Source organism: Bos javanicus, chromosome 8 (genome assembly GCF_032452875.1).
Source record: "Bos javanicus breed banteng chromosome 8, ARS-OSU_banteng_1.0, whole genome shotgun sequence".
Taxonomy (NCBI): Eukaryota; Metazoa; Chordata; class Mammalia; order Artiodactyla; family Bovidae; genus Bos; species Bos javanicus.
In genome coordinates, this window is record NC_083875.1 from 26,656,608 (window position 1) to 26,670,032 (window position 13,425).

A 13,425-nucleotide genomic window follows, 5' to 3' on the forward strand; every position below is an offset into this window, starting at 1 on the left:
ATGTTTCAATGATTTGTCAGTTCAACCACTGCTAATAAAAACAGCATTTATTTTGTGCTGATTATTTGCCAAATATTATCCTGAAGGTTTTATTATGCATGTACTTATAAATACTTGAACCATAAAAAATTGCAGTGAATAATAAAATAAACTTTTCTGTAAACCACTAGCTATTTAAATACATATTACCATTTTACCATATATTTTTAAATAAAATATTTAAGATAAAGTAAGCTACGCACACCTTCCCAACCCAATTCTTCTCTCTCTGTCCAGAGGGCCACAAACATTACAAGGCTGAAGCATATCTTTCCCACCTCTGTTTTTGTCTATAACTGTTTTCTCCATACACTATCTAATAAATATTTATGTAATATTAAAATTGATATAGACTGCATCCATGAAATTGAGACGCTTGCTCCTTGGAAAGAAAGCTATGACAAACCTAGACAGTGTATTAAAAAGCAAAGACATCACTCTCCCAACAAATGTCCACATAGTGAAAGCTATGGTTTTCCCACTAGTCATATATGGATATAAGAGTAAGACCATAAAGAAGGCTGAGTGCCAAAGAATTGATACTTTCAAATTTTGGTGCTGGAGAAGACTCTTGAGAGTCCCGTGGACTGCAAAGAGATCCAACTAGTCTATCCTAAAGGAGATCAGTCCTGGGTGTTCACTGGAAGGACTGATGCTAAAGCTGAAGCTCCAATACTTTGGCTACCTGATGTGAAAAGCCAATTCACTGGAAAAGACCCTGATGCTGGGAAAGATTGAAGGCAAAAAGAAAGAGGGCAACAGAGGATGAGACTGTTGGATGGCATCACCAACTCAATGGACATGAATTTGAGTACACTGTGAGAGATAATGAAGGACAGGGTAGTCTGGTGTGCTGCAGTCCATGAGTTTGCAAAGAGTTGGACTTGACTTGGTGACCAAACAACAAAGTAGTATCATATTACACAGTGGTCTCATCTTCCCCCACAACATTATATTTTTGAGATTTATCTATATGAATGCATGTGGAACTAGTTATCTATTTTAATTGCTTTGAAAGCATTTTATTATAAGAATAAACCACAAGATATTTACCCATTTACCTTCTGATGGATATTTAAGATTTTCTATCAACTTTAGGCTATAATATTCAATACTATATTAAACATATCTGTGTTTCTCCAGGGTAGATTCCTAAAGGGAAATCGGTGAGAAGCAACACGTGTTCATATTCAACTTTATAGACATTGGCAAGTTACTCTTTAAAATAGCTACACCAATTTATACCCCAACAGCAATATAGGAGTATTTCTTATTACTTCTTCCTCACTGACAGTGCCTTTGACAGTTCTTTTGTTGTTTGTTTTTTTTTTTTTTCAATCCAGTGGGTATCAAATGCCATGTCCTTGTTATTTTAATTTGTAAATCCTTGATGACTAATATGGTTGAACATATATTTAGTGAGTATTAGTTATTTATATCTCTTTCTGATGATCCTTGCTTTTTTGTCCCCCCACTGGACTGTCTTTTTAAATATAAATTCTAGGAGTTCTTTATATATTAAAGGTATTACTTTTTGCCAGTTATATACATTGCAAAAAATGTTTTCCAACTTGTGTCATCTTTTCATTGCCCATAAATTTTTAGACATTAAACACTTAACTACATATTAAATTTTAATCTAATTTAAAGTATCAATATTTTCTTTTACAGGTTGGGCTCTTTATGTCTTAAGAGAGTCTTCCAACTGTGAAGTCATAAATAAATTCTACATTTTCATTTATAAGTTTTAAAGTCCTAGTGAATGTTTATTGATTAATACATCTTTTTCCAATTATTTGTAATACTTCTGTTATATGTGTGTGTCTATAGGATTCTTACTCATCTATGTTGGTCTGTTTGCCTATGTTCTAAAATCACACTGTTTTAGTTTTAATAGCTTTGTTGTGAGTCTTCATATCAGTAGGGCATGGCTCCATCTCTTTTCTTTTTCAAAAGTACTCTGCTTATACTAGATATATTTATTAATTTGTGGGGAATTTGGAATCTTTGTGATATAAAGACTTCCCATTCATAAACACTGCATATCTCTTCATTTATTTGTCTTTTTATATCACTCAGTAAAGGTTTATAACTTTATCCTGAGAAATTTTGATCACAGAAATTATATACTACGGTGTAATGAACAGGGGCTATTAACATGGAAACTCAACCAAGTGAAGAGAAAGCCCATCCATCATGCATGCACACAATTAACCCTCAATGTTTTCTACAGAATCCATGGACACACAGTAGTCGCTGATGATTCAGTTAGTTGTTTAAGGCAAAAGACTCACTGGCCTCCTTGGTTCAGTTCAGTTCAATTCAGTCGCTTAGTCATGTCCAACTCTTTGCGATCCCATGAATCACAGCACACCAGCCCTCCCCGTCCATCACCAACTCCTGGAGTTCACCCAAACTCATGTGCATCGAGTCGGTGATGCTATCCAGCCATCTCATCCTCTGTCATCCCCTTCCCCTACCTGCCCCCAATCCCTCCCAGCATCAGGGTCTTTTTTCAACGAGTCAACTCTTCGCATGAGGTGGCCAAAGTATTGAAGTTTCAGCCTCAACATCAGTCCTTCCAATGTACACCAGGACTGGTCTCCTTTAGGATGGACTGGTTGGATCTCCTTGCAGTCCAAGGGACTCTCAAGAGTCTTCTCCAACACCACAGTTCAAAAGCATCAATTCTTCGGTGCTCAGCTTTCTTCACAGTCCAACTTTCACATCCATACGTGACCACTGGAAAAACCATAGCCTTGACTAAATGGACCTTTGTTGGCAAAGTAATGGCTCTGCTTTTGAATATGCTGTCTAGGTTGGTCATCACTTTCCTTCCAAGGAGTAAGCGTCTTTTAATTTCATGGCTGCAGTCACCATCTGCAGTGATTTTGGAGCCCCAAAAAATAAAGTCTGACACTGTTTCCCAATCTATTTCCCATGAAGTGATGGGACCAGATGCCATGATCTGAGTTTTCTGAATGTTGAGCTTTAAGCCAACTTTTTTACTCTCCTCTTTCACTTTCATCAAGAGGCTTTTAGTTCCTCTACTTTGGTTTTAGGAAAGGCAGAGGAACCAGAGATCAAATTGCCAACATCTGCTGGATCATGGAAAAAGCAAGAGAGTTCCAGAAAAACATCTATTTCTGCTTTATTGACTATGCCAAAGCCTTTGACTGTGTGGATCACAAGAAACTGTGGAAAATTCTGAAAGAGATGGGAATCCCAGACCACCTGACCTGCCTCTTGAGAAACCTATATGCAGGTCAGGAAGCAACAGTTAGAACTGGACATGGAACAACAGATTGGTTACAAATAGGAAAAGGAGTACGTCAAGGCTGTATATTGTCACCCTGCTTATTTAACTTATATTCAGAATACATCATGAGAAACGCTGGGCTGGAAGAAGCACAAGCTGGAATCAAGATTTCTGGGAGAAATATCAATAACCTCAGATATGCAGATGACACCACTCTTATGGCCTCCTTGGTAGCTGCCAGCTAATCAGCAAGAAATGAAAAGCACAGCTTGCTATTGCAGACAACCAGTGTTATTTATTTTTTTCTCCCTCTCCCTCTTTTTTCTTATTTAAATTGTTTTGCCTTTGGATACAATCAATTATTGGTTTCATTGGCTTTGTCTATATACTAGGAAAGAACATGCTACAAATGAACTATCATTGAGTTATTCATTGATACTCTTATTCATACTTTGCACCTATTTCAGTTCTTAGAGTTTTATTACAAGTATAAGTAGTATCTTTCAAGAATTACATTCCTGATTGGTTATTACTACTGTAAGATGGAGCTACTGTTCCCCTCTCTTGAGTTGTTCTGAGGAATCTGTTATCAATACCTTAGTAAAGTGTTTGGTGTGCATTTGGTCTTCTGTAAGCTTTCTCTTTTTCATAGAAAATGTAGAAATATCATAGGTTATTAGTTTAGAATACAAAAAAAATCAGAAAATGTGCAGTTATGTAAAATATTCATATGGAGAACCTTAAGTATTTTTAATAGTTCATGACAGGAAGAGTCATAATGAATCAGAGAAGTCCTGCAAACAGTGGCAAATAAAACCATTTAAAACCCTTACACAGTGACATATTACACATACTTTGCAGGGTGTTGTGATTTTTCTTTTGTGATGTCTTATTACATAACTCAAAGTAGCAAAGGTACTAAAACTAAATCCAATCTTTCTATCTCAGCATATTTTCCCAAGAAGGAATTTTGGTAGCCAGTTCAAATAATACCTATAAGCATGACACAAACGTCAAAGATGGGATTAGAATATACTTCCACTTTCAAACCATCTGGCTCCTTCAATACCACTGCACATTTCTCCTTTCCATATAATTAGTTAAGAAAAAACTATGGTGGTCACTAAATACAAGGCTTTATGAAGCCAGAAGTAACTTTGAGCACAAGGAGTTTTGAGCACATGTGCAAGGGGACAAATAGATCAAACTTTTGTTTGGAGAAAAGGTAAGACTGTGCTGAATGAATGCAGGTGAGAAGACGCTCAACAGAGAGCAACAAAGTGAGTCACTCTTAGTAACTTGCTTGCTCTTGACATATTTCTACTTCCTGGAATTTATGTCCACTAAATACTCTGAAATAGTAGCCAGCTTAGAAATATAATTAAGAAATTATTATCGTCAGACCTTAGCAGTTGAATTCTCATGTTTCCTCTCCCTTGGCAGAGTTGAAAAAGAGGCTGGTAAACACCTTGAGAACATATGGGAATAATTATAGGCCATTTTATCTAAGTGTTGAACTAATTTTTTAGTTTATAGAAATGAAACTTGTGCTCCTACACTCCCTTCCCCAGCCAGTCTTCCCAAGTGAGGAAGAAGAAATAAGTTAAATTAAAGCAGAACTGTTTTTAAATAAACTGCTTTTTTTTTGTGGTTTTAGTTGAGCTTCAGAAAATTACTGACATGACCTTAAAAACAATCTCCATCTTTTCACACAGTCTTTAAAGATAGGAGTTTCTCTAAATCGTCTCTTGAAAGTTCACCTCTATTCTACAAATGACACCTCTATTTTACCAGTCATGAAAAGGAACATGGTATCCTCAATTGGAATACATTATGATTTATTTTATAATAAATTATTTAAATAACTTTTCTTCTATACCAAGGGAGAGCAGCGGCTTAAATAACGTTCTGTGAACTACAGATCTACAAGCAAGCAAGGTTTGCACTGACTACATACTGAATAAAATTTCATTCTGTAGTGAATTTCATGTTAATTTTTATCCTGACTTTGTTGTATACAGCTGACAATGCAAACCTATACGATCTGTATCTTGACTATTCTGATAATGACTAACAGCCTTTGACAAACAAGCTCTTTCTGCATACAACACAAATCACATACACTCAGAGTTTCAGGCTAAGATTAGAAGTTTGGTCACCTGCCATGGATTCTAGAAGAACGCCTCACTTATATTGCTTTTCCAAGGGTGGTGAATGGAATTCACCCTCTTACAGAAAGCTAACAGAAAAGTTTTTCGAATGCAACGTGAAAATAAACTCATGACAAAAGCCCTAGTTGAGGAGGAATTGAGAAAGTGTCACTTAAAAGTCAAAAAGTGACCCCCCAAAATTAGGCTTTTACGTGAAAGAGTTCCACAAACAAGTGGTAAGTGAGGCTGTTCTGGTTTTCAAAAGTTATTTGAAAGGGTAAAGAAATAGTATGAACAAAGAAAAATTACAGACCTAAAAAGATGGGAATAATTTTACCCAGAAATATGACAAGCTGTTTGGCACAGTTAATTCTACTTCCAAAATGTTAGACATATTGGGGATACATTTGTTACTTCCACAACTATAAAGTCTAGTAGGCAAACATCCTCAAATTCACATTCTTTATTATAAACCCATACAATGGCTTGAAAGGACCACATGGAAGATAATTCCAAACAGTTTTTCATCACCTCATTAAAAACTGAAATCTTTCATACCATTTTAACAATAATCACTTTGCATTTAGAAAGATTTTCATGTATAAAGCTTTCTTCATGTGTATTCTGTGATAGAATTCTTACAGTGTTTTGGATATAAAAATGTTAACCACAGGGCAATAGGGAATGGTAGTGGTGTTTTTTTTCCATCAACAAATACTTAACACAACTAATTTATCATATCACTTATCATATACAAGAGCTGGGGAGATCCCAAGAAGGTGAGAATCTACATGGGTCCTGGCCACAAGGAACAGAAATACTAACCTAGCAGGAGAGATAAAATAAGTGTATAAATGTCAGTGGGTTACTAGGGAGGATTTACCTGAAAACAGAATTGTACAAACAGATTATGTTGTGAAACCACTTTTTCTCTCTCACCCACTGCCTTTGTGAAGTGGTTTTGGTGACCCAGGAAGCTGTCCTGTTCATGACTCTCCCATTTTCCTTCCTTCCAATGAGCAGAAACTCATATAAAAGAGGCACAAAAGGAGTTTCACTTTTCTGGCTACAAGTAACAACTCATGTTTGAACTCTTCCCTTTAAACAAACACAGAGATTATGGTGATTCATCTTTCCATGTCTATTTGGAAAATAAAGTGACACTTTAAAAGTTTTATAGCCTGTGGGCCAAATGAAGTTCTCAGATAGAGAGACACACCCTCTGAAGAAATTGTTAGAATTTCATAAACTTATTAGGAGGCTGAAGTAGCTTCTGGTATTCAGGAAGCTTTGCCTTTTCCTTTTCCCTCACATGTTCTTGTACAACTCCAGTTCTGATCATTTGTGTTGGTCAGTAATTTCTCTTTCAGCTTAAATGCTTCTACCCACTCAACTACTTGTGACCTCAGTAAATTTGAGGAAATTTGGCAGCATGCAGTTTTCAGTTCAATTCAGTTCAGTAGCTCAGTCATGTCCAGCTCTTTGCGACCCCATGAATCCCAGCACGCCAGGCCTCCCTGTCCATCACCAACTCCTGGAGTTCACTCAGACTCATGTCCATTGAGTCAGTGATGCCATCCAGCCATCTCACCCTCTGTGGTCCCCCTTTCCTCCTGCCTCCAATCCCTCCCAGCATCAGAGTCTTTTCCAATGAGTCAACTCTTCGCATGAGGTAGCCAAAGTACTGGAGTTTCAGCTTTAGCACCATTCCTTCCAAAAAACACCCAGGGCTGATCTCCTTTAGGATGGACTGGTGGATCTCCTTGCAGTCCAAGGGACTCTCAAGAGTCTTCTTCAATACCACATTTCAAAAGTATCAATTCTTTGGCGCTCAGCTTTCTTCACAGTCCAACTCTCACATCCATACATGACCACTGGAAAAACCATAGCCTTGACTAGATGGACCTTTTTTGGCAAAGTAATCTCTCTGCTTTTCAATATGCTGTCTAGATTGGTCATAACTTTCCTTCCAAGGAGTAAGCATCTTTTAATTTCATGGCTGCAATCACCATCTGCAGTGATTTTGGAGCCCCCCAAAATAAAGTCTGACACTGTTTCCACTGTTTCCCCATCTGTTTGCCATGAAATGATGGGACCAGATGCCACGATCTTAGTTTCCTGAATGTTGCGCTTTAAGCCAACTTTCTGATTCTCCTCTTTCATTTTCATCAAGAGGCTTTTTAGTTCCTCTTCACTTTCTGCTATAAGGGTGGTGTCATCTGCATATCTGAGGTTATTGATATTTCTCCCAGCAATCTTGATTCCAGCTTGTGCTTCTTCCAGCCCAGCATTTCTCATGATGTACTCTGCATAGAAGTTAAATAAGCAGGGTGACAATATACAGCCTTGACATACTCCTTTTCCTATTTGGAACCAGTCTGTTGTTCCATGTCCAGTTCTAACAGTTGCTTCCTGACCTGCATATAGGTTTCTCAAGAGGCAGGTCAGATCAATGTAATACTATGTAATAATAATGTTTGGGACAGCTTCAATGCTTGCCAAATGACAAACATTGTTTTTAGTGGCCCCACTTAGATAATTCCATTATGTTCATAATTAGCTCATATTATTCAATTTCCTTTATGGTATAAATTATGTAATAATTAGACTTACACATGAAGTTTGCATAGAGTATCCACATAGCAGCACTTTCTAGGACTTTTGCATAAACCAAGTCCAAAATGAGCTAACTACTTCAGACACTGAATGACATCAAATGGGACAAAATTAAAATGTAATTACAAGATAACATTCATTAAAGAAATCATAAAATTTTGCTGGCAATGTGTGTGTCCCATAGTAGATCACCAAGAAAGCTTTGAGCAAACAGTTAAAGTTCAAAAGGCAGCCTCTGCATTTGCAGAGTTTAATATACATATGTAAATAAAATAGATTATATGAAGCATTTGAAAATAAATGACAGTACACTTGGGAAATTTCAGTACCATTCCTGCCCACTCTGAGAGAGGCTGGGACCTAGGACCCTTTGCTGCAATGCTTGTACCTGGACAAAAGTCTCCTCGAGCAACAAAATGCAAACAAACTATAAGGGACTGAAAATAACTAACATACATGCACAATTGGAGCAAATCTGGACGAGAAACAAAAAGACCAAAAAGCTCAACTGCCCCTTCTGAGGAGCCGGGAGCAAAAGCAGGGGGTCGGGAACACGAGCAGGTTACTGCGCATGTCGCCTGCACACACTAGCAGCTAAGGGGTAGGGAAACTACCGAGGACACTCCTCGGGTCCAACCCCTGGACACACCCGGTCCCTTACCCTACATAAGGGACCAGCTCGTGCCCCGCCCCCGCCCCAGTGAGCAAGCCAGCAAGGGAACCTGTTGCTTGTTCCCATTCCCCCTTGCTACAGCAAGGGCCCCATTAAAGCCTTGCCTGAATTTCTTGTCCAGACTCTGATCAATTTCTATTGATTAAGGAGGCCAAGAACCCTGGTAGCTAACAGCTTGGGCACAAACTTTGAAAAGAATGTAAATGTCCATCACAGAGAAGGTGGACATGACAAAAACAGTAAAGATGGCCTGTGAGTGACCACTGGGAGATTTAATCTACTCGGTGTCTAGAAGAGAAGTTGATGAGATATATATGCCAAAACACCTTCTTGAGAGAGGACCATAAGAACACAGGGTAGAGGAGGTGTAATTTTTTTGGAGGTATTCTTACACATTATCTTCTGGGATCCTACCATTTTATGACTGGACAAGAAATCCACTGACTTATTGTTCATACATCATCCTCTAATTTTAATATACTTCTGAGTACAAGGTCATCACCACGAAGAGCCACATTTTGAACTTTTAGAAGTTATCTATCCCATTCTCACCCCAAGTACAACTTACAAATCACGGCTTGATTTGCAAAAAGAGAGGAATTTACATCGTGACATCTCCAGTCAACTCTATCCCTTGCTTTCCTTTGAGAGCTCATTTTTTAAGACTTTCATTTTTCTCCCCAAACCACCAACAGACGAAACAAATTTTCATAAAATAAATACGACTAACACTTTGAAGTAAAGATATCCACAAAGAAGCCAGGATTGGAAGATGGTGGCATTGCTACTGACCCATACCACAATTTGGGCTTTACATATCAATTTCTTTTTTGTCTTTACTCATTTAAATCATTTCAAGTTCAGACTCGCTGGCAAAACATCAGTTATTTTCATGTGACTCCTCTACATGCTGCCCCATACAAACTTCACCATTCCAGTAAAATGTTTGAAGGTCATCAGACACAGGAAAAGTGAGAAAGTTACACCAGGCAGTCTGTCCACTCCCCTGTCACTCTGTCTCCCTCCCCTGCCAACGGATATGAGAAAATACCATCCAAACCTCTTTAGATTTGCGAAAACCAACCACCATCATGAGGCAGAATTAGCAACTGAACTTTTGTGCTTCTAAGAATAAATAGAAGAGGCACTGTACCGGGTCTTCAGTTTTGTGACTATTCAAGAGGTCAGACAGGAAATCTTCATGTAGACTCTCTCTTCGAATCAGTGTAAATTCCCTTAGGAAAACAGCCCCTTGGCTTTGGTCTCCACATACCTAGAGAGATAAGAGAGCCGAATTAAGCCTTCAGATTGAGCCCAGAGGGAGGGGCACTGAGAAATTAACCTCTTGGATTCATTTCAAGTCTGATTAGGGCAATCAGAAACGATGCACAAAAATACATATTCATGTGAGAGCCACTAGAACATTCTGGCATGTGGCTCGTGGGATGGATGCCAGGAAAGTCTCCTGCTAAGTTGGCACATCTTAATTGACTGGCGTACAATGTCAAAATTTAGTGATTTTAAGTTATCTTTGAGGCCAAGTCAAGCATAGTCAGGCTCCTAGATTTAGTCCATTGGAATATCCATCTGTATGCCTCACAATAGGGGTCTTGTACCCACAGGGATCCATCCCTAGTCTTCTTGAGCGTCTAGGTAGATCCTGATGTCCTGCAAACAACTGGCAGGGGTATAGCAGCTGGCCTGCACCCACATCAGACTTCCTGAATTATTCCAGGACTTAATAGAACCAGATGCATTTAGCTACTCTGGTGGGAGGCACTGGAGAATTTTTATCTAGAGCTTATCACATACCAGGTTCTTTACACGTGTTATCTGGCACCAGCCCCAGGAGGTGTCTGTTATTAGCCACGCTTTACAAATTAGGAACTGGAGGCAAAAGGGTTTTAGGAGTTTGCCAATTTGGTAAGTGCTGACACCAGCACTCAAATACAAGGCTGAATCTAAAACCCTTTTGTGTTCACTATCTCATTTTACTACTGAGTTACTCAAACCTCCTCTGGTGAAGGACAAATTGTTAAGTAACTTCTAGAAATTCAAGGACTGGTATCTATTCACCCAGGCCTCCTACCATCTCTGTTTCTGAGCCTCAGTTTACTCATCACAAAACTGGAAAGATATCATATTACTGGATCACTGAGAGGACAGGAGATAATATATGTTAAGTACTTTGTACAAGGACTTGCATATAGTAAGGTTTTAATAAAGAACAGCCATTATTGCCATTTGGAACAACATGGACGGACCTTGGAGATTATCATACTAAGTGAAGTTAGTCAGAAACACAAATACCATAGAATATCACTTATATGTGGAATTTAAATACCACACAAATGAGCATATCTATAAAACAGAAACACAAATACCATAGAATATCACTTATATGTGGAATTTAAATACCACACAAATGAGCATATCTATGAAACAGAAACACATTCATACATATAGAGAGAACAGACTTAACGGCTGCCAAGGGGAAGGTGGGTAGGGAAAAGAAGGATTGGGAGATTGGGATTAGCAGATGCGAACTATTATGTATAGGATGGATAAACTACAAGGCCCTACTGTATAGCATGGGGAACTATATTCAATATCCCACAATAAACTATAATGGAAAAGGACATAAAAAAGAATATATATATGTATAACAGTCACTGTGATGTACAGCAGAAATTAAACACAACAATCTAAATTTTAAAGTAAGAGCCACTATTACCATTGAAAGCACAAGGAACAAATAAAAATCTAACCTTTTAACATACATAAAGCTCTTTGACCACATACATAATATCTATAGACAACTGTTAAACTATCTCCATATTATTTTCATATTATTTTAACTTTTATACCTTTTCATGGTATTGGCAATATTTGTAAGGAATATATGGGTGTTCATCATATTAATTTCATATCCTTCCTGAATGTCTGCAATAGTTCATAATAAATTAAAATAATTTTAAACCTGCAGTCTTTTGGGTAGTATAATTTTTCTATACTTTATATGTAAATGGCTTCTGTTATCACACAGTACAGTCAGTATCACTGTGGTGGACAGAATCTTGGGCCCCTCCCTCCCTTGTGTCATCTCTGTGAATACACTGCTTAACATGACAAAGGGACTTACAGATAAAATTACGTTTGTCAACTTCAAGGTAGGGTTAGTATCTTAGATTTTCCAGATGGGCCCAGTACAATCATCAGTTCAGTTCAGTCACTCAGTCGTGTCCGACTCTTTGCTAAAAACAGAGCTTTCTCTGGACTGAGGGCAGAAGAGGAAGTCAGGGAGATTCAAAGGGTGATAAGCCAATGCTGGCTTGAAGATGGAGGGGGCCATGAGGGAAGCGTGAAAAGAAAATGAGTTCTGCCAACTATGAAGGAGCTTGGAAGAGGATCCTTGACCTGGAGAAATAAATTTTTGGCCAACACTTTGATTTTAGCCCAGTGAGACTCTGAGCAGAGAATTTAGTCATTCATGCCTTGCTAGACTTCTGACCTGCAGAAATCATGAGGTAATACTTCTGCGTTGTTTTCAGCAATCAAGTCTGTGGTAATTCATTATGGCGGCAAGAGAAATCTGATAGAATTATCAAGAGGCAGGGTGCAACGAGAGGTTATCTCATTTCCTCTCCTAGACTGTTTCGTAAGAATTAACCAGTATGATACAAGTAGAGGTAGAATCTAAAAGACTGGTCCTTGGAAATGTATCCATCTGGCTAACCTAATACCTGTTACATTTAAAATTAATTTCTCTTTGTTCTTTTCCCATCAGGGTCAACCATTTCTTGACTCTACAAGTTAAATACACTTCAAAAACCCATCTTGACTATGTAATTTCCCTGCTCAGAAGCTTGCAGGATACCCCAGCTACTGTTGGGTATAATCCAAATTCATGTCTTCGTGTTCAGGATCACTCACAGCTGTTCAAGTTCTAGACATGGGTTGGCTGCACTTGTGCAACTCCCTTTTTGGAAAAGATCAAGATTCAAATTTAAAGTAAACTAGAATTGATGTGTGTTGACTTTCTTGTTTTCAAAAAGACTAATATATGCTGATCACCAGTGAACCTCATATTTTACGAATCTTTTCTCCAAATATCATAGGCTATTTAGAATTTAACTTATTATTCAAAATGGTGACCATCTGTAGTCATGCAGTGCTATAGTTCTTAAAAGCTACAATCAGAGAAGATGAATAAACTTCACACTTTCTTTGCGAGAATTTTTTTGCCTGTGTAAGACATGTTTCTTTCATTAAACTGATTAAAGAAATAAACAGAAATGACTCAAATATCCTCCAAAGAGACAGTGAGATGTCAGATAAAAAGACTGAATATTCAATACTACAAAAATGAAAGACAATCAGCAAACAACTTGTCCATTTGGTTTATACTTTAATTCTCAATCATAACTGTGTATTTGTTTTAGAAAGCATCTCTGCCTGTTTATTTTTCCCAAGAATGTTGACACTTTATAAGTCATACAATTCTCACCAAATGCTCAACCATCAAATACTATTATGTGATACTAGGGCAGAAGGAATTCATTAAGCTAAAATTCAATTTAATCCTGGAAAAAGATAAGAATATATGTTAGATGAATGTAATTATAACCATTTTCCCCCTACAGATATCATGTGCATATCTGTTTTTAATTTCTATTCATGAATGCTAT

At 37.8% G+C, this 13,425-nt stretch overlaps 1 protein-coding gene across 2 annotated transcripts in view; it reads right to left on the minus strand.

Annotated features, from left to right (window-relative positions):
* Nucleotides 1–13,425, minus strand: part of ADAMTSL1 (ADAMTS like 1) — a 1,109,873-nt gene that overhangs the window by 802,167 nt on the left and 294,281 nt on the right. For both annotated transcript variants that reach the window (XM_061425212.1, XM_061425211.1), the window contains exon 2: nt 9,891–10,010. In XM_061425212.1, the coding sequence (XP_061281196.1) occupies nt 9,891–10,010 (120 nt within the window). The remainder of the gene's footprint in view (nt 1–9,890; nt 10,011–13,425) is intronic.